Genomic DNA, 23,104 nt, shown 5'->3' with positions numbered 1-23,104 from the left:
GTGACATCACTCTTTACACCACTGCAGGCAGTGCTTAGCATTCACAGGAGAAATGTTTAGTTTATGGGCAGCTGCTCGACCATGGAACTGCATTCCTCTTAACTCTCGACACAGTCATGGTGCTGGCTGGTTGGACAGTTAGTAGCACTGCAGAATATTACTGTAGTGAGAATCAACTGTAACTTCCTTCAAAGATAAACCAATGCAACTTTCAGGATACTCTACGAGTATACCAAGTTTCCCGTTCATGTTATTTATCCTACTTTGGCCAGACTGGCAGAGAAGAGGATTACCGAACATGAAGATTACATCTGACTTCCTAAATTGGATGAACCTGGTCTCATATAACATGAAGTGGATGGCAATCATAGGATTCTATTACTACTACCAATTCAGAAGACTTCACATATAAATGTTTGAAAGTTCAGTCTTTCGTGTACTACTATAATCTTAATCTTTTCATGATAAGAATATAACTGATGGTAAGCAAAATCACCAGGGGAGGAAGGATGCAAAACAGCTGTGTATATAATTAAGATCAAGCTCTTTTTTTTTTTTTTTTTTTTTTAAGTAGTGAGGAGCTTGTAAAACTTCCTAAAATACTGCAATTCAAGTTCTTTTTATTAAACATAAAAGGTTTAATATTTAAAAAAAATTAATAACATACTTTGTACAGTTGGTCCTTTTCTGAAGCTATGATGTTGGCTAGCTGGAGGCATTCTTGGTATCGTTTAGTTGCATTAAGAACAGTGTGAAGCAAAAAGCATACCTGAGGAATACACAACTGCCTCACTATGGACATTTGTTGCTGTCTGTTATCATCTACAGGTCCATCCTATAAAATTAATGTAAACAATCTTTCATATTCCTTTAGATCAGGGATCGGGACCCTTTTTAGTATCAAGGGCAAAAATTGCTAATTTAAAAATTTCCACAGGCGACTGGCAAATTTTGACTCTTATATATAGTGTATGTAGTGTGCAATATATATATCTCAATAAGTAAATGTGCAACCTTCTCATCTGATATGGTATCTTTTAATTACAATTGTGTAGACATAATTATAACAATTAAGCAAGGCTATATTTAATTTATTTAAAAAATTATATTTATTTTAACTGAGAACTTTATTAAATCAATAATAGCATAATAAATATTTCATCAAAGTTAATGAAGCTTACCTTTAATCTTAAACTTTTTAGTGAGAAGGCTGAAACTGCTTTTTTTGTGAAAGTTTAGAAATATTAGCCGCCCTTGATGAGACGGCTACTCATAGTTCATTGGCGAGATTTTCATCAGTGAGTCTTGTATGAAGGCGATTTTTTGCCAGACTTAATTTTGAAAAAAAATTGCTTGCATTGATAAGTAGTAAAAAACTGAGAAGCTATTTTCAAGGCGTTATTTTTTAAAGAAGGGAATTTCTCAGAATCAATAGATTTGTAAAAGTCCAAAATAAGCAGATTACTATATTTTGATCTCAAAGTGTTATCACACTGCAAATCAATCAACTCTAATTGCAAGGAATCAGAAGCTTCCTCAGGGCACATATCAAAAGGTATTTCAAATATATGTAACTCAATTCTTTGATTTTTTTATATCTTTGAAACTGATTCAAAACGCTTTGACACTCATCAACATACTCACTTGTTGATTTTGGATTGTGTTCTTTTAATTTTGGAAAATGTGTAAAGCGGTTTTTTTTCAGTTGGGTAAGAAATAATTGAAGCATCGATTCAAAGCTCTTGATATGAGTGAGCAAAGAGGTCATTAGCTAATTGGGCCTTGTAATTTCAAATTTAGATTATTCAAATGACTAGTTATGTTTACTCTCTCTGTGTTCACTGGGCATCTACAGATGCTGTATGGTCACTCCAATGCTCGATGATGTTCCACACTAGGCCTCGCCATGTAGCCCTGTTGTTTGCCCTTCTGGCAGCCTCAACTCTCTGAAGATCAGTCACTCCACACACGCCATCCATCCATCCATCCATCCATCTCATTGATGGTCTACCCCTGCCTCTTTTTCCAGGAACTTTACCTTCTATTACTGTTCTGAGAAGTCCTCCTTCCATCCTTTCTATGTGTCCAAAATATTTTAACTTTCTTCTGTCAATATCCTTAAGGAGCCTTAAAGTTCTACTAATCTTTTCTAACACCCAATCATTTGTACGCCTTTCAGTGTATGATATCCTCAACAGCCTTCTGTAACACCACATCTCAAAAGCAGATATCCGTTTCTTATCTGACTTCTTTAGGTTCCAAGTCTTGCATCCATAAGTCGCTGTTGGAAAAACAACTGCATCCAAAATCCTCAACTTTGTTCCCATGGAGATAGATCCATCCTTCCAGATTTTAGACAGGTCTCTGACTGTTGTTTTAGCCATTCCTAACCTTTTTCTGACATCTTCTGAACAGCAATTCTTCAGATTAATAATGGATCCCAGGTACTCAAACTTGCTGACTTCCTCAATTCTTAATCCATTAAGATACATTTGTTTCTCAAGAGCTTCTCTGTTTGTTTTTCCTTTGAGAACCATGATCTTTGTCTTGCTAGAATTGAGTTGAAGTCATCTGTTATTACTGATCTTGTTAACTTTATCAAGAATTAGTCCTAGTTCTTCCATGTCATTACAAAGGAGTACTGTATCATCAGCGTACCTCAGATTACTGATCAATCTACCTCCTATCGTAATTCCTGTACTGAGCTCATCCAATGCTTCACGCATGATGTCCACTGCATATATACTAAACAAGTGAGGAGAAAGTAAACATCCTTGTCTAACTCCTTTTCCAACTTGAAGCCAGTCAAGTCAATCCAACACCTGTTCTTACTGTGGCTTCTTGCTCCTTATACAAGTTGGCTATCAACCTGATAGTGTGTTGAGGAAAGCCCATTCTTTTCATTACTTCCCACAGTTTCACATGCTCAACATGTGAAAAACATATGTTTACTAATTACTAAAATGCTAAATGCTAAATCCAAGAAAATTTTCACTTCATCTTTAAGTTCATAAAATTGCTTGAGCATTTGAGCTCTACTTAGCCACCTAACTTTACAATGGTACAATAAGTCCCCAAATTCAGCTTCAAGATCTTGCAAAAATTCTTTGAATTCCCTGTTGTTCAACCCTTTACTTTTATCAAATTAATGGCCTTTGTTACTACATTCATGATGCTGTTCATCTTGAGTGACTTTGCACATAGATTTTTCCATATGAATGAAGTAGTGGCACACAATTAAAGTATTTGGGTTCAACTGACGTTTCTTAAATTCATTCTTAATCAGAGCCACGAGCCCTTTTTCATGACCTACCATGGATGGAGCACCATCTGTAGCGAGACCACTCAGTTTTTCATATGGTAAATCGAAATCCTTTAATGCTGAATTGACCATTTCAAATAAATCTTCACCTTTAGTTGTCCCCTTCAATGATCTTAAAGCAATGAAATTCTTCTCGTATATTGAAATCTGTAGTTATTCCCTGTATAAATATAGCCATTTGTGCAGTATTTGATAGATCAGTAGTCTCATCGATGGCTAATGAGTAAAACACAAATTCTGCTGAATCTACTTTCAAAGAAGTTTGGATGTTATCAGCGATATCTTTAATATGGTCAGAAACAGTTCTTCTTGATAGGCTAATATTTTTAAACAAACTCAGTTTTTCTGGACATAAAATCTCGACGGCAGTAAGGATGCAATCTTTCACAAACTCACCTTCATTATGAGTTTTAAGTTTTTTAGCAATTTGTTCACACAACGCATAACTAGCTTGAGTTACAGATAGTCTTTCCTGAATAAGCTTTTTAAAAAGAGATTGGCCTTTTGATTATATTTTCTTTCAAAGTCGCTATCTTGTCTAAACGTTCTGATCCTTTTAAATTTTCATATTTCTTATGCTTACTAAAATAATGTCATTCAAGATTATATTTTTTGTAAACTGCAACATGTTCGTTACAAATAAGACAAATGCACTTGTCATTCATTTCAATAAGGAAGTATAGTTCTGTCCATTTTTCACAAAACAGAGCACATTCACCACTTCTTTTATGCTTTTCACTACAACTTCTCATTTAAAAAAATAAATTGAATAAAGTTGTCAACTGGTTAATTACAAAGCACTCGCAGTACTGCATGAGAAAAACAAAGTCAAAAGTCAATATGTTTTGACACGCGGGAAAATGTCATGGCAGTAATTGGGAAGCAACCGATCAGAGAAAGTCTGAACTTTGCCTGCGAGAAATGCTCCCGATTTCTTTTTATTTTAATGGCTGGTCTTGATTTGATGGTTGCCAGACGTATGATGATCGTATTTTATGTAATATAGTTATTTTTGATTTTGTATATTTAATTATTTAAATTTAAATAAATTTAAGTTATTATAAAATTTTATTTACATTTACATATAAGTACATCAACAAAGGGGCGAATTGAAATAGCCTCGTGGGCGAAGGGGTTCCCCACCAATGCTTTAGATAGTGAAAAAAATTAATTATCTTAACACACTTCAATTTATGTTTTATGATTTTGAAAGAAATGTAGATAAGTGACTTTGGAATATAAATGAACTAGGAAATCTCTTCAAATACAGCATGCATTTTTTTCCCTCTATACTTCTTAGAGGTAATCATAATCTATAGTACAATAACAAATGTTACATATCCATTACTTTAATGTTAAATAAAATGATACAATTGTTTGATTCTACAGTAGTAAATTTATCAATCATGTATTAGTTACAAAAGAATGACTGACAAATTACACTAGTTATTCAATTAAGAATTTTTTCATTCAATATTTGCTGAATTTCAAGTTACTTTACAGAATTCAGATAAAAAGATATGCATTTTGGCATCACAAATTCATAGGAGATATTAGTGTGTGTGTGTGGGGGGGGGGGGCTGAAAAGTTCTGATAAACACCTAGAACAAATTTTCTGTGTTCTAGGTGTTTATCACCTATTTTATTCTTTAAAATGATATTAAAGCAACTGATGTAACCTGAACCAACTGATATAATGATGCAGCAGCATTGTAACAAGTATATAACACTTATTATACACTTTAGATTGTGATTATCACACCTTTTCAGCACACCCTCATAAAAGTAATATTTAATTTTTTTTCTCTTCCCTCTCCCTCACAAAGCTGTATTTTAATTTATTAAAATCACACACGAAATTCTTTATGTTTTAACTTCTTGTGTAGTGGAACTGTTCTAGTAAGTATTTAACTTACCAGCTGGATCACTTGTACATCATGTTTTAAAGTATAAACAGGCTTTAGAGCTAATATACTAAATGACCAAAGTTAAATATATAGATGCACGAAGTAAGAAGTTGATCAAGATACTCCAAAAATGACCTCTTCAGAGTTGGTGCTGGCATCTTTATTCTTTAACCATTTATCACTATCAGTAATAAACTTATTATTATTATTATTATTATTATTGTTCCGGGAAACTCCAAGGAGTCGACAGACTCATCGAGGGAGGCCCTAACATCATGTCAAGAACAACTATTCAACATTCACACAGTATCTATCATACCTTGCCTTGAACTCATTCACGGTCGTAGCACCCACAACAGACTCTGGAAGCTTATTCCACTCATTTACCACTCTCCAAGTAAAGAACCTAGCTCTAACACCCTTGTCAACCACGCTCTTGCCCAGCTTCCATGCATGGCCCCTAGTCCTCCCACCACCAGTCATATTTTCAAAAATATCTTCTGGATCAATCTTATAAAAACCCTTCAGTAATTTGAATGTCTCAATCATATCACCCCTCCTTTGCCTATCGTCCAATTTCTGCAACCCACAAATCTTCAACCTATTCTCATAAGGTTCATTCCACAGACCTGCTATCATCTTGGTCACTCGTCTCTGGACCCTCTCCACTTCCTCCCCATCACGAAGAAACCCTGGTGCCCATAGCTGGGCACAGAAGTCCAGATGGGGTCTTATCAAGGCTCGATACAGAGGAACAACAACTTGTTCGTCTCTGCATGTTAAAGTATTTTTCAGAAGCCAAGTGATTTGGTGAGCTGTTTTAGTTACTTTTGCAATGTGCCCCCTAAACTTCAACTCCATATCCACCAACACTCCCAAATCCCTGGCTTCATCAATCTCCTGGAGTATGATTCCACCAATGCGATATACTGCTGCTATTCTTTTCACCCCAAAGTGCATAACCTTACACTTTGCCACATTAAATTCACATCCATTTTTCCTAGCCCAGTCCTCCAAACTATCCAAATCATCCTGTAAAATTTTGACATCTTGTGCACTCACAATTGCTCTACCCAACTTTGCATCATCAGCAAACAAGTGAACACTTCCTCTCAGATCCTTTCCAATATCATTGATGAACAAATTGAAAAGCAGTAGTCCAAGAACAGAGCCCTGTGGCACTCCACTAGTCACAAGACGTCTTTTAGACTCCACTCCTGAATAAACCACTCTTTGATATCTCTCCTTCAACCACCCTCTTATCCATCTCACCAACCCTATATCTATACCCATCTGCTCCAGTTTACTGATTAGGGTTCCATGTGGTATCCTATCAAAGGCCTTGGCAAGGTCCAGTAGTATCACTGTAAACCCATTACCCCTATCCAGTTCAGCCGTCACTGTGTTATAAAACGTGAGCAAGTTACTGAGGCATGATCTACCCTTCACAAAACCATGTTGTCCCCCATACAATATCCCATTTTCATCTATCCAATCCTGTATTCTTTTCTTGACTAATTTCTCTAAGACCTTGACAATGATTCCTGATATGCTAATCGGTCGGTAATTTACAACAGCAGTCTTGGAACCACCTTTATGCAGTGGAACTATTTTCCCCTCTTTCCACCCGCTCGGGACTAACCCAGACCCGAGACTCAAATTAAACAAAATGGTCAAGGGTACTGACAATTCTTTAGCTGCTTCTCGTACAACACGAGCTGGTATACCATCCAATCCCACAGATGTATTGACATTGAGGTTATGCAATAGACTACTCACCTCCACTTCATTAACAACAATTCCCGTATAATCTACTGGTTTATTCGTTTCTGCAATGTCACCACCTGGATGATATACTTTTGCAAAGTGCTCACTCAGTAACTCAACTATCTCAACTGATTCAGTTATCTCCTTACCATCAGCATTCTTTAAAATCAATCTGCCATGTACATTTTTCCTTTTACTTGCTACATATCTAAAAAACTGTTTAGGATTCTCTTTAGCCTGCATGGCCAATGTTCTTTCGTAATCCTTTTTTGCTTTTCTTACCACACTCGTCACCCTTCTGGCCTGCGCTTTATACCGTTCATGTGCCTGCCGGTCACCCTTCTCCTTAAATTCTCTCCATAGTTGTTTCTTTTTTTGCAACTCAAGCTTAATGGTGTTATTCATCCATTTAACCCCTACTTGGTTTATTATTCGGACTCTAGGTATACAGTCAGCCATTGCTTCATGCAAGCACTTCTTAACTACCTCCCATGCACTATCAACTTCTAGTCCTTGCAGTTGTACATGCAATGGCACTGAACCAATCAAACTCCTAAGCATGTCATACTTTCCAGCCCGATAATTCCACATGTACCCTGTCTTAATTGAAAATTCTACACCTTTAGCCACCTCCCAAGTTAAGACCCTATGATCACTCTCACCGATTGGTGGCAATGTGGTCATATTTGTTACAGCCAAATCCTCAGATGTAATTACTAGGTCAAGCACTCTCTGACCCCTAGTATTTTCCATTACATGCTGTCACAGATAGTTATCCCTTAATAACCGCATAAAATCCAGTTCCTTCCTCCCGTGTGTCCTCTCCTCACTCCAATCAATGCGACCATAGTTGAAATCTCCCATAATAATCACCCTCCTTCCACCCATTTCTTCTATTTGCTTGTGCATACTGTCACCACCATCTTTTCCATCACCTGGTCTATAGCAGCACCCAATTGTATATTTAGTTCTGCTAGCCACAATCTCACACCAAATGGCCTCAAATGTGCTCTTTTCTCTATCCTGCAATTCAACTTCTATTCTCCTTGGCTGGAGCTCATCAGCTATCATCAACAATACTCCTCCCCCCATTTTATTCTCTCTGTCATTCTGAACACACTATACCCATCACATTCAATCCCACTAGTTATATCATCTACAGTCAGCCATGTTTCACTAATACCTATAACCTGTGGTCTGAAAGTGCCAACCATGGCCAAAAACTCTTCCTTCTTGTTACTAATACTCCTAGTATTAGTGTACATGAATTTAAGACCCCCATTAGCCCCAACCCTACCTTGATGCCTTATATTAACTATCCCACTCAGATTTGTTGTCCTTATTTGCTCTGGCATATTATATTCATTCTTACATTCAACTGCCTCCATAAGGACTGTATCTCTACTCCCCACCCCTAACAAATCTAGTTTCCCTGAATTTGCACATCCACTACATTCAGCAACACTTTCTCAAGTCTTCTTACACCGTAACCATTCAAATGCAAGCCATCCATCTTATATAGATCCTTTCGCCCATCAAACTCACTCCACACATCCACAAATTCCACACCACTCGTCATTCATAACCCACGCATAAAGTCATTCGCAATTATAGCCCTCCTTTTAAATATTTCACTGTCATACCGTGGCAAAAGACTAATCATTCTAACTCTCTCACTCTTTTCTTTTGCTACCTCAAACAATTCATTCAGGTCTTCTATCATTTCCATTTTATCTCCTTTCAAATCATTCGTACCTGCCACAACAATCATTTCTTTCACCCTTTCCTTTTGCTCTCTAATAGACGCAGTTACGTCCTTTATGTTCGCAACTTATAACTAACTTATAATCATGTATATACAATATGGCCATAATATGGGCAGGAGATACTGCAAAGAACAAAAGCCAAGAATGAAATATGTATTTATTACAACTGCAAGAAGCTTGCTGGTTGTAAACCTATTTGAGTGTGAAGCAAGATAAGAGAATGATGCATTGAGGACATGAAGAAAAATTAGGCTTAAAGATTCTTTCAACAAGGAATCATATCATTAACAGAGGGATATCACAGAACTCTACAAGCTCACTGGCAAAAAATAATCATTATTTCTTCAAACCATCTTAAGTCAAGATGGTTTGAATAACCATCTTAAGAGGAGCCATTCATCAAACCAAAAAAGTGTTCCTGGAAAATAAATGCTCAGCAGTGTGAGTGATTGTATGTGTGTGTGAGAGAGAGAGAGAAGGAGGAATATGAGGAAAGCAGATGGTACAATACTAACAAATTTCTGATTCCACTGAAAGGGTGAACTGTCACTGGCTTAATGGCAAGCCACTGACAGTTCGATGTTAGTCCTCTCAATTGGCTTGAAGCCATGAATACCATAAAACACCCAATAAGTATGATTCATTTTTCATAATGATTTTTACCACTTCTGAAATAACTGACATACTATACTATGTAAAATAATTCCCATTCAAACCTGCTTTGAAAATTAAAATAAACATAATTATTGTTCAAACTGAAACAAACAAAAAATAAAGTCATCATTTCATCTTTCCTTAATGCATTAGGCTCAATGGCTTGTCATGGTCAACTATGAGTAACTTGGCTTTATAGAAGCCAAATTACACCCGTTGAATAAAATATTGCCTAATTTCTGTTTCTGCTGTTTATTTTAAGTTTTCTTCTATGTATTTAAATGTTAATAAATTCGTGTATGATATTAACTTTGCTATTGTTATAACAAGAGAGGGTATTTTATCAATGTAGTATACAATGTCTGTTAATTGTGTATTCTTTGAAAGGTTTATCTGTCTAAATTCCTAAATCAATTAGGTTCAAATATTAAAATATCTTTTCTTTGATGATGACACAAAGCAGGGCAGACTAACCAAATGTTCAGATTACCTAAATGCTTTACAGAATAATTTTAAAATAATGGAAAATTAAACAGAAAGGTTAAAATTTAATATGAAGAAATGCAAAAAAAAAATAAAAATTAAAAAATAATAATAAATAAATAAAGTACTATATGTAAATTACCCTATTTCAACCAGCTTACCATTTTCATAAATAGAAATATCTAGAATCCCTGCAGCTAATGTGACATGACAAACAATGGTTTACATTGTATGAATGATAATGCTCGACTGTAATCCTCCACAAGGGAAGGGGGGATTGGTAAGCTAGATGAATTTAAGGACAATATGGATGACTATGGCAAATCTCTCTCTAAATATGGGATTTATAGATAGATGTGCACTTATTGCTCAAACACATTTTTCTACATCCCATGTGTTGTACACCACATGAATATAAAGATCAACAGCTTCAATGTATAAAAAACACACAACTATATCTATGAAACAAATAGCTTCATTAAGGATTTGAGGATGAGTGGACATCACTATAAATTCCAATTTTTATCATTATGATAAAAATAATTAAAAGTCTGCAGAATGAGGGGAAAACAAAATATATATATATATATATTACTTTCTAAGTAAGATAAGGAAGTAATTCCTTTCTTATCATTAGTTGCTTCTGTTTTTTTTTAAGCATCTGTATAAGATGCAAAGTTTCTGTACTCTGAGGTATTATTTTTATCATCATCATCAATTTCCTGACATGCACCCTCAAAGGTGTGTATAGGATATTATGATAGTAATACATGATTAAGTTTTCTAACAACAAGAGATATTTTATTCCAAGTATCGATAAGCCAAATTTTATGTTATTATTTAATTAAAATTTATTACAAACACTATGATTTCCTATAAATTCTTCCCAACCTCCATCATTGTATAATACCCACTTGAGAAAAATTAAACACAGTATGCAAATGCATCCCTAGATTTGGCAGTGTTCCTCAAAAAGGTGGTTAAAGATTTTGGATCTTTTCTTCTGGAGGATTATATGTATGCAAATTAATGAAAGATACATTGCAAGACTAATAAATATATGTAACTGTTATTTATTTACTGCATTTTTCACCTTATAAGATGCACTTTTTTGGTACCTAAACTTTATCTGAAAATTAGGATGTGCCCTATAAGCCGAATACATCTTATAAACTGGTGCAACGCAGTTACTATGCATCATTGCTTGTCGGTAATGCATGATCAGTTTGAATATTGCGCAGTTATTAATGGTCACATATTTAAACTAGTAATCAATACATTATTATATTTAAATTTTTTATAACTCATGCATTCTACGAAGCACAGACATAGCTATACAATTGTGTTTAACTGTAGTGTAGTGGAGTATGCAAAAAAGAATGGCAATAGGGCAACAGAGTATCACTTTGGTTCTCTGCCTACAGAAAAAAACTGACAAAATGGCCAGAAATTGAAAATTAATTAAAAACTTGGATAATGGATCAAAGAAGATCAGGTTGATGCATATCTACAAAATACAATATGCAAATTTTTCATCTCACTGATTGATTTTGCTCGTTGTTTATTCAATAAGCAAAATTATTGGCAACAGAAAGAAATATCATTGAAATATCAGGGTTGCCATCATGGTTCTTTAGATTTATGAAGAGAAATGATTTATGAATGCATACATAAATGAAAATATCAAAAAAATGCCACACAAATTTGAAAATAAAATTATTTTGTTTGTATTATTAATGATAATTTTTTAATGATTTTTTAAGAATAATTTTTTTTATCTGATAAATAGATAATACATGCATTAAAAGTTAAAATAAAAAAATTAATATTTACATGAAAATTTGATGCATCTTATAAGAAGAAAATACAGTAAATAAACATCTTCACATCATCAAATTCTTGCCATGTACCCTCAAGGAGTGTACAGGATATGATAGCACTACATGAAAAAATTTACATCATTACTAACTTCCTATCTACAATTTTCCTCCAAATCAGTCTGTTACTTGTCAAGACTCCAACATTATCAGATCTTATATTTCTATCGTCTAAGGCATTTTGTACCATATCAATCCACCTATATCTTGGTCTTCCTCTGGGTCGTTTTGCTGCCAACCTGGCAGAGAACACTTGTTTTGCTAATCTTTCCTCGCCCATTCTGTTTAAGTGGACCATACCACCTGAGATTAGCTCTGCTAATGCATTCCTGGATGCCGACAATGTCAAGTTCTTTCCTAATATCCTCGTTTTTAACATGATACTGCCATTGATGCCACCTGTTCACGCCCCTAATCTTTCTCAGGACTCTCATATCTGTGGTCTCTAGTCTTTGGTCAAGTGTTTTACTTCTGACCCAGCTCTCAGATCCATAAGTTAAAACTGGTTTGAACACTGTCTTGTATACAGCTAATTTAGTGTTCCGACTAAATCTTCACATCATCAGTGGCTTTTTCTTAACAGACACTTAAGTGTCCATGGCCTTCCAAGTATCCTTGGACTTCCCAACTGTAATATAAGGATAAGGCGGTTACCCCTATGCTTCTAAGTATTCTTGTCTGTAAATTGCATGTGTTCTGCTGGCCAGTTTGTCTGTTATGAGGGACAAAAAAACCCTCTACCTCTGTATGAGACTGGCTAACTCACCTTTAACCGAATGAGACCAGATAACGGTTCCTCATGTCACAAACGGAAATCAAACCCTGGTCTTTCCGACCAAAGGGCTTCATCTATACTGACTGAGCTATGGAGGCTCTTGTAAATAAACATTGATCATAAAAATATTTTGCAGTACAGCAGTAACCTAAAATTCTTTTTATCTTAGCTAGCTGAATGGAAATTAAAAAACTAATCCAACTAATTTTCTTCCATATCAAGCCTTTATTTGTTAGGACACTAATACTGTCAAGATCTTATAATTCATTCTTTTATGGCACTTCAAACTTCATCAATACATCTAGTTCTTAGACTGTTCCTGTCATTATCAAGCACCCATATTACCTTTCCTCTCCCATTCTGTTTAAAGTGATCATAGCACCTTAGATTAGCTATATTCATATATTCCTGAATGCTAACAATGGCAAGTTTTTTCTTATATCTTCATTTTTTTGCCATCTGTTTAACTCTCCTAATTTTTATCATAACTCTCATATCTGTGGTCTGTAGTCTTTGATCAACTGTTTTATTTCTAACTTAATTATTGGATATCCATAAATTAAAATTAGTTTGAACATTATCTTGTATATTCCACTAGTTTGTTTGCTATCTTCACTATAAATTACTTTTAATATTTCTTTTTATTTTTATGGCAAATTTGTTACAGAAGTTATTCACTTTAGTTAAAAGAATTCTGAAGACTTGCACTCAATTTATTTTGGAGTGTAACATCATCCACATAAAATAAAGAGCCGAGTTGAATTTTTCCAATTTTAATACAGGTGTAATGCCACTTTCCTTCATAATATGATCCACATACAAAATGAATAAGAGTTGAGATACACTTGATTTATACCTGATTTGACATCAAGCCATCTTCTTGTACCTCCTTCAGTTCTAATTGTTGACTTACAATTTAAATAAGACTAAGTATTTGCTCTGTATAATGTCTTGGTATCCCATAAAAGCTTGAACAGATTTTCTTTTTTGGCATCTTGTCAAATGCTTGTTTATACTGTCTTTTCAAGATCTACAATACAGATTCCTGTTATATTTCCATGATTTTTCAGCTGTTTGTTTTAAAGTAAAAATATGGTCTGGACAAGCCAGCCTGGTTGGCTGAGTGGTAAGTGTAACTACTCTACAACCAAAGGCTGTGGGTTCGAATCCCACTGTGGGCAAGAATGTGATTGTCTTTAGGTGAGGGATGAACATCATCGCCTGTGTGAGACCACCTCTTCTCTAATTTGAGACCTGAATGGCTTGAAAAAGTTCCATGTTTGGTCTCTGGAGTTGAGTTTCTGGACTATGTAAAAAATAAATAAAACAACTTACAAAAATATATATAAAATTGATAAAAATGGGGGAAAAAATCCTGAGCTCACTAACGGTAAAATGTGTTACAGGTATATAATAACTTTTTGTGGGTGGAAACCACATAAAAAAAGCACTATTTGGCATAAACCCAGTTTCTTTCAATAATTTTTCCTTACCCTCTTCTCACATATGGAACACTCATTAGTGAATCTCATATGTAATATACGTTTAGTGTTATTTTATTTATAAATAGGTATTATGAGATCTTTACTTGAATCATCCAGAATTCAACTTTCTGATGAGGTCTTGTTAATTATGCAGTGCAGGCACTATAAAACTTTTATGCCTCTATATTTGAAGCACAGAACTTTTAATAGTACATTTCTTAATTTCTGGTCAAATATCATTTACTTTTGTTCTTAAATTCTGACACATATTCATGATTGCATTCCTCTTGAATATTTTCTAATGCTCTCCTTTTAATAATCTTTCATCAGGTCTCTTGAATTATACAGTGTTTTCATATCTGAGATATAAAAGCATAGTGCATTTACTCATTTCTGATCAAATATTATCTACCCCTATTCCAAGTATTGATTCAAGATTACATTCCTCTTGAATATTTTCTACTGCTATTCTCTTAATTTGTATCTCATAAATTAATGATTCTGTTAATAAAATTAGGGGTTGCTTAAGGATCAAAGGACCAGGGCTTCTGACCCAATGTCGAATCCTCACCTTTTCATGTGCACCTTGTTAGGTATCTAATCGGATACTGAATGAACAAGGATGGGCTGACAATTTGGGATTTAGCCGACCATATTGTGTTCTTAATGGCTTAAACCACAAATAAAATGATGGTACAACATAACAGAATTTCATGCCAGCTGGAGTGTCACCTGGTTAAACATTGTTTTTGCCAGGGAACCAGGGCGAACAGCAAAAATTCAGCTGCTGCAACAAATCCTGAAACACACTCCAACTCAACATCACCAGAGTTCAAGATTGGTACTATCAACATAACAAGCCCGAAGAACAAAGAAATGAAGGCTGACTGAGGAATTGGATATGTACCGGATCAACATAATACGGGTGACTGAAACAAAAGAGACAAAAACTGGTGAGATCTTTCTAAGCAATAAATACAAAATGTTATATTCAGGCAATGACAATCAAGGAAAAGGAGTAGCCATAGTATTCAACACTAAATACGAGGCTAATCTTCTTGAATGCAAGTAATATCAAGTAGAGTGATGTGGGCAAATATCAGAATGGGGAACTGGACAATGAGACTTATTTGTGTCTATGGTCCCACAAAAGGTTTTACTAAGGTAGAAGTGGATGAATTTTTTGAGGCTTTAGAAAAAGCAACTGACACAATGAAAAATTGGTCCTTGTTAGGAATCTAAATAGCTGAGTAGGAAATGATTGTCAGACATACAAAAATATTTTGGGAAAATTTGGAGAAAAGAGCAAAGCTAATAATAATGGCAAATACCTATTGGATTTCTGCTCAGGACATGGACTGGTTATGACTAACACAATGTTCCAACATAAAAATATGCATAAATTCACACGGAGACAAAATGCAAGGAATAAGAAAAATCTCACTATGTTATTGTTGATAGTGATGTTTTCTCACTAGTGCAGGAAAATAGAATGTACAGAGGATATGAAATTGGAAATGATCAACATTTGGTCTTGAGCAGGATAAAACTGAATTTCATACTGAAAAGAAGAACATGTAAGAAAGTTTTAAAGCAAATAAAAGTTGAGCAGCTCTCAGATGTGAACTGTAGATTAAAATACACAAACATTATTCAAGAAAAAATGAAAGAGTTTGAGAACGGGAACCAAATCTTGGAGATTCAGTAGGCAAATCCTGAAGAAAACATTGATTGATTCAGTGAGAGAGCGGCTTGTGCTGAGGTTGTCTGCAAGCATAGAAAAATCAGTACTCCATGGTGGACACAAGAAATTAAACAGGCAGTGAAGGAAAAGAAGAAAGCTAAAAACTGGGTAAAACTAGCTAAACAAAAGTCATTGGAAGGCTGGTAAGAACACAGAAAATAAATATCAAGACGGTGGCAAGATATTTTGGAGGTTGTTGAAAAAGTTCAGAAATCGAGGAAAGAGTGCTGTAATAAGAATTAGAGATGATAAAGGTGACATAAAAACTGGAGAAAAAGATATCCTTGATGTATGGAATAATTACTTTGAAAAATCGCAGAACAGTGGTAAACACTCAACAGGCATACATATCCATACTTGAAGTAGAAAAAGCCATCAAAAGCCTGAAATGTGGAAAGGCAGCAGGAGTAGATGATATTCGACCAGAAATGCTTAAGTATGTAGGTCTAAAAGTCTTACAGTGGGTGCCCTGCATAATTCAGAAGGCGCGGCCAGAGGGACGAATTCCAGATGATTGAAGTAGAACTCTTAACAGTACCCATATATAAAAAGGGAAATAAAACAACGTGAGAATTACAGAAGTATTTCTCTAATGAGTGTTCCTAGTAAGTTATGCAAGTATACTTGAAAAACGGTTGAGAAAGATTGTGGAAGTGAAGCTTGTTGAAGAACAGTCTTTATTTGGCCTGAATCCAGCTTGTTCTTCAACAAGCTTCAACAGGATCAGATTTTCACTTTACGACAGATAGTTGAGAAATCATGGGAATATAACAACGATCTGTATTTAAGTTTTGTAGACCAGAAAAATGCATGTGACAAGGTGCCAATGGAGCATTATATCAAGCAATACTTAGTCTTTATTTGAGTTGTAAGTCAGCAGTTAGAATTGAAGAAGTCCAGGAAGATGGTTTGATATTAAATCTGTTGTCAGACAAGGATGTACATTATCCCCTCTGTTATTCATTATCTACATGGATCACATTATGAAGGAAAGCAGTATTGCACCTGATATCAAAATTGGAGATGTTAATCTCAGCTCTTTACTTCCTGGTACGATTTACGAAAGTAATCATGTAGCACTATCATAATATGCAGAGGATGTCATACTTTTAAATAAATCCAGTAGTAGTCTGCAAGATTCCCTGACTACAGTGAATAATGTTGAAAGTTTATTTTTCACTCGATCAGACTATAATAAATTTAGTTTAATCCTTTATCCAAGTGTGTGTAAACAAAGTTTGCGCCTGACAGTATCTTCAGGACTGGGCTAAAGTGGTACAACACCGGGCGACTCCTTGCAAAGGTGGAGCAAGCTACCAACACTCCTATCTTAGTATCTCCCATAATGCAAAACACATCTCCTTGCGGATATGTATAATGTTATGCTCGCACTTGTGCTTAGCCCAGTCCTGAAGATACTTTCAGGCGCAAACTTTGTTTGCACACACTTGGATAAAGGATTAAACTAAATTTATTATACAGTGAATAACTGTTGTAGATTCTCTATTCACAATGCAGTTGATATTCAATGCTTCTGCCTATTTTCATGAAAAAGACAAAGACAATGAAAATAGGTAGAAGCATTGAATATCAACTGCATTGTGAATGGAGAATCTATAGAACAAGTAAAACACTTCAGCTAATTTAGGCACAATTTTTAGTGAAGATGTTAAATTTTGAATATGGAAATAGACAACAGAATCAACAAAGTTGGTATGGTAGGAAGTCAACTGAATAAATTTATATGGAATAAGAGAGAAATTTGTCAAAACACTAAATTAGCTGTACAAGACAGTGCTCAAATCAATTTTAACTTATGTATGTGAGAGCTGGGTTAGAAATAAAATACTTGACCAAAGACTAGAGACCACGGATATGAGAGTCCTGAGAAAGATCAGGGGCGTGAACAGATAGCATCAATGGCAATATCATATTAAAAACGAGGATATTAGGAAAGAACTTGACGTTGTCAGCATTCAGGAATGTGTTAGCAGAGCTAATCTCAGGTGGTATGGTCACTTAAACAGAATGGGAGAGGAAAAATTAGCAAAACAAATGTTCTCTGCCAGGATGGCAGGAAAAAGACCCAGAGGAAGAACCAGATGTAGGTGGATTGATACAGTAAAAAGTGCATTAGAAGGCAGAATTATAAGATCTGATAATGTTGGAGTCTTGACAGATAACAGATTGATTTGGAGGAAAATTGTTGATAAGAAGTTAGTAATGATGTCAGTTCTTCATGTACTACTATCATAATATCCTGTACACTTCTTGAGGGTACTACATGTCAGGAATTTGGTAATGATAAAAATGGTTCAATTATTGGGAAGGGAGAAAAAAAAAATCAACAACCAGTCTTTTTTGAACATAAGCAATTCTCACTACAGCATGCTACCCATGGGTGTTTCTTTAGTTTGTTATAGAGAGTGAATATGTTATAGTGAGAGTTGACAGTAATTGTTTACATACAATTAAGTTTGATTTGCAAAGGTGAATTTAAATTTTTAATATTTCTGTCAATTTTTGTAAGAATAAGCATGACATCATGGTATATTCAAAGAAGACTGCTGAATGGTAGTGCTTTTGCATTACAAAAAGTGTCAAAAATTAGATCACCTTATCAAAATTATCTGATAAATTTTAATAAAGATTTTAAATATTCTTTGGTTGGAAAGACTTGGGTTTGACTCTCAAGTAGGATGTGAAGAACCTTTTTCACAACTTTTTAGCTGAAAGTGAGTCAGTAGTGACAAGCCACAGAGTGTAATACGAAAAGAAATATGAGATGAGAAATACCCAATTTCATCAAAACATTCAGTACAGAGATTCAGTCACCATTCCATACATTGGTAATCTATCCATTACAATTACTTCCCTTTTCCGGCCATAACATCACAGTGACTTTCAAGCCAATTCAAACCATTCACTGCCCTCTCAAGTTTCTTAAGGACAGCCTCTTTTACAAACACCCAGAAGTCTATTAGAACACTGTGATCATGTGGCGTGGTGTACACAGGGCAGACAAGCCACAGATTTGAAGTGAGAAAGAAGGAACATGTTGAAGATGTTAAGCATAAAAGAAAACAAGATCTGGTCTGGCTCACCATACCTCAACTTCTAACCAGACAGTAGGTGAAAACTTTTAATCCAGACTCCTAAAAGAATCTATTAGAGTTATCCATGCACACAGATCTCTCAACAAAAACCAAGAACTTAAATCTCTCTGATGACAGGCAATACATATCATGCGACTTTGCATTCTTGTTTAGGATGAATTTATTTTTCTTTTGAATTGATTTTTTTACATTTGAACAACTCTATTAGTCTCTATAACACCAATTATGTTGACATCATACTTTTCTAATTACTCTGTTGATGCTTCAGACATTGATGATATTTGTCTTCAGTTCTACCAAGGGTGGGATTGCTCTATTAGCAGACTTTTTTTTTGGTGTTTTCTACTGACGAAAATAGCAGGGATCTTGTTAAAGTGGACAATGCTACAACTGGCATGATATCTGACTGATTATGTTGTAAATGTATATGTAGTTTCAACAATGCAGAACACATCTACTTGGCTAATCGCAAATGGTCAGCTTGTTCTCGTTTGCAAAAGGCATTCATATGGCTATCTGGTTACAGGATGCACCTCAGGAGGGCATGATCAGATAATGGGAGAAGTTCCATTCAGTTTTCCACATCATTATAGGTTATGTAGAAGTCTTCTCTTAGTTATCTAGCAATAATCCTTAAGTGATTGATTATGATATATAAAAAAAATCTACAGTCACAAAATAAAGAAACCAGGTTGTTTAGACCTGGTTTATGATATAAATATAATAATGCAATGTTTAGAAATGATTGGACCTTTGCTTTATTATTGATTTAAGATGGTCCTTGGTTATCAGAGGCCTAAAGTTAACATAACATGGCAGATTGTGTAAAAGGAATAAAGTAAAAATGAAGCATTTTGAAAAGGTTTCTGAAATGTTTCCAGAATATTTTTTATATATATAAACATAGGAAATTTTGTTTTCTCTCTCTCTCTCTATATATATATATACACATACAGTATAATATAAATTAGTTAACTTACTATTCTTTGATCCATCATCCAGCCACCATCCACAAAGAGCAAAACATTATAAAGCTGTTTTGCTGTGTGCTAAAGAAAGCAAATAAAAGTTGTTACATGTAAATTACATTTACAAAATGCATTTTAGATTTCTGCATTCATGTGATTTAGCAATAAATATTAAAACGTATGAAATTAATTTTAGTTAATGAAAACAATTGTGGCAGGCCATTTTCAATTTTGAAATTAATACAAATTTTTTTCCTGAACTTCACTTAACCTCCCTACCGGCTGAGGTGGATGAAATATCCAGCCCATCGTAGCATTCTGCATGGATCAAAACTTCATCGGCATTGTACCTTTCATCATGCCATTACCTCCCTCCACCATTAATCCCTTTACGACTATTTTAGAGCCATTCGTGGATTAACTGTTAGTGCCTGACTAACAGTTTGTGTCACCTGTCTTTACACACACACTGTTTTACTTGGAATTTTCTTTACTGTCCTAAAATATTTGACTTTTTTGCCTCTAAAATGATTTATTGTGTTTCTTTTCAAAAATTGAAACGAATTTCACATGTGCGAAAATAATCAATCCTGAAATGACCATTGATCAGCCTTTGCAATGAATCTATTTAGTCATTATTCTTTAGTAGCAAATTCTGCTGTATTATAAATTTATTCTTCAAATCACTGCAAAGGAACAGTTGCCCTGGTTGTTCCAATATAGAAACAACTTTTTTCACGAATTTTCAGATGTTTGCATTGAACATATTATGTCACGTATTTATATTTTTAAATAATATTTATTGAAATAAATATGACCTTTTGCTTTCTTTCCTAGCAAAATACCATTATATGGATTATCACATTTCAGTTCTAGAAAATATTTTTTTTTTGTTTTATGAACAACAAACGATGTTATGTTGCATAGCTCAGTTTCCAATTGTGAATCTTTTTAGTATCGAGAATTTATATCCAATGATGTTTAAGCAGGGATTTTTAGCCTTTTTTTTTTTTTTTTTTTTTTTTTTTTTTTGTAGGATGCACATTACTATAATATCCAATGCGTAACCACCGTAGATATGTTGAAAATATAATATGAAGGATATCATATACAGAATAATTCAAAATTTATGCTCATTTTGAATATTTGCTAATGCTTACCCCCTCCTGGAATTCAATTACATAACCACTCTAAATTTCTACAGGTTAGAAAACATTTCCAGACAGTATTCAAAATCTATTACTTCATTTTACCGTTTCGACAAAAGAAATAAGGCAATAAGATTGTTGTACCCTGAAGCTTCTAATTCTGTACTATTTCTTTGCAATCTAAAACCAGCTGTTCTACTGTCTGCTGAAATGATTTGAAATTTTAGAAATACTATGCTATATTTTCACCACATAAAATTGTTTATATGCATACCACACAAAAAAAAGTTCAGTAGTATTATTTTAGTTTCTTTTTCTTAAAATAATCTAAATATTTTTACTTATGCTTCTGGTTGCTATTTCTGAAGTAATCTACGTCTTAGAAATACTTGTAGTAATCCTCTTAGCTGGTGGGAAAGGTAAAGGCTTAGATTACTCTCAGTGCTATTGAGGAAGAAAATTGAGAATGCTTAGCTAGAAGGGACACTAAAGTGCCTCAAGCTATAGTCCGAGATACATCAAGAATGTTGTGTTTTGTTTTCAACTGTTGATTAGTAGACATCCTAACATGGAAGAAAATACGGACATTTCTTTTACAGGCTGATACAGTATTTATGCTGAAATAAGTTCTTAATTTATAATGATCAGTTTCATTTTTATTATTGAAAAATTATAAATTATTTCATATAATTATCTTGAAAAAGAGGACTTGAATTATTTTAAAAGAAAAGGAGCATATACTTCACATAATCTTATTTTTTGGGGAGGGCAGGAAGGTTATATTGAAGACTTATTCAATTTGCATATATTTCAGAGAATTTATTTTATAAATCATTCGCAAGACAACTGTTATGAACGTAAATCACTTGGGGAACATGCCCATTCATTTTAGTGTAAATAGTAGCAAAGATTTAGCTACTTCAATAATGTCACCTATCTAAACTAGAAGAAAATATCGTTATATCTGCTGATGTTAGAACTCTTACATAAATAATTTTTTGGCATGAATTCTCTATCAGCTATAATGTAATCAATTTACAGATTTTTGCCCTCTTGTATTCTAACCATCTTATGCCCAGTGATTTCTTCTTTGTACTAGAAAAAAATCAGATAACACAAGAAAAATATGGAGTATTTTCTTTTTCATTGGGTGAATTTACAATGTTCTCTCTTTTTATTTTGAAAAGAAAGTACAAATGATTTTTTTTCTTACTATTTTTGCCATTATAACATCTGATACAATTACAAGAGTGGCATTTTACCGTTTTCCTCCCACACGAGAAAAAGAAATATGACAATAATATTGTTGATTCTGTCGAACTTTTGTAGTGGAAATTTTTAATACAAAACTTTGTAATTTATATATATATATATATAAGCAAAAGCATTGCTTATTATAAAATTGGAGCATAATATCTGAACTAGCAGAAAATATATACATATCAATTTAAATCATAACCGTTAATTTTATTTTGTAATGACCAATTATACAGGGAAACCAAGAAGGTGAAAGTGAAAAGAACAGTAGAATACAATATAAAGAAAAAAAATTAGTGATATGTTTAAAGAATTTCATTATTCTTTATAAAGCAAAGTCACTCAAGCATGTCCTTCAGGAAATCTGGGAAGTATTCTTCGAATCATGATTTTGAACAAAAATATAATATAATCTCGAACGTCGGCAGCTGGTTTTTTTAAATAATATTTCAAATAATTATTGTGAATTAATTTCTTCAAGAACAAAGAAAATGGTTTGTGGAGTAAGCGATTAGGAAAAAATTAGCAAAAAAATTAAAAACTAAATTGGTTCTGGAATGTAATGCAATATTTAAGTGAAGAAATTAGGCAAGGATCTTTATTTTGTACAGGCATTAAAATTGTATTGTACAATAAAAATAAAAATAATTTCTATATTTTTAGTTTATCCAATATAACTGAAATTCAGTTACCCAGCATAGAACAAGGAACTGCATTTCTTGTTATAGGTAACTGAGACACAGCTATGAGCCTGAGATAATCTGATTAAGTGCTCTTTTCAGCATGAGGGATTATCACACCTTCTAATGGATATGCTGGCCGAATTGCACTTCTTA

General features: G+C 34.0%; 1 protein-coding gene across 1 annotated transcript in view; it reads right to left on the bottom strand.

Annotated features, from left to right (window-relative positions):
• The window catches only part of Nup107 (nuclear pore complex protein Nup107), a 304,699-nt gene that overhangs the window by 8,952 nt on the left and 272,643 nt on the right, over window positions 1-23,104 (bottom strand). Inside the window, exons 24-25 of the mRNA XM_090410299.1 lie at window positions 19,876-19,944; window positions 668-835 (exon numbers count right to left, since the gene is read on the bottom strand). Coding sequence (XP_090266425.1) covers window positions 668-835; window positions 19,876-19,944 — 237 coding nt within the window. The remainder of the gene's footprint in view (window positions 1-667; window positions 836-19,875; window positions 19,945-23,104) is intronic.

The sequence above is a fragment of the Typopeltis vanoorti genome, chromosome 20 (assembly GCF_054136105.1).
Source record: "Typopeltis vanoorti isolate ZY-2024b chromosome 20, IOZ_Tvanoo_1.0, whole genome shotgun sequence".
NCBI classification, from domain to species: domain Eukaryota; kingdom Metazoa; phylum Arthropoda; class Arachnida; order Uropygi; family Thelyphonidae; genus Typopeltis; species Typopeltis vanoorti.
This window is presented reverse-complemented; position numbering and strand designations above follow the sequence as displayed.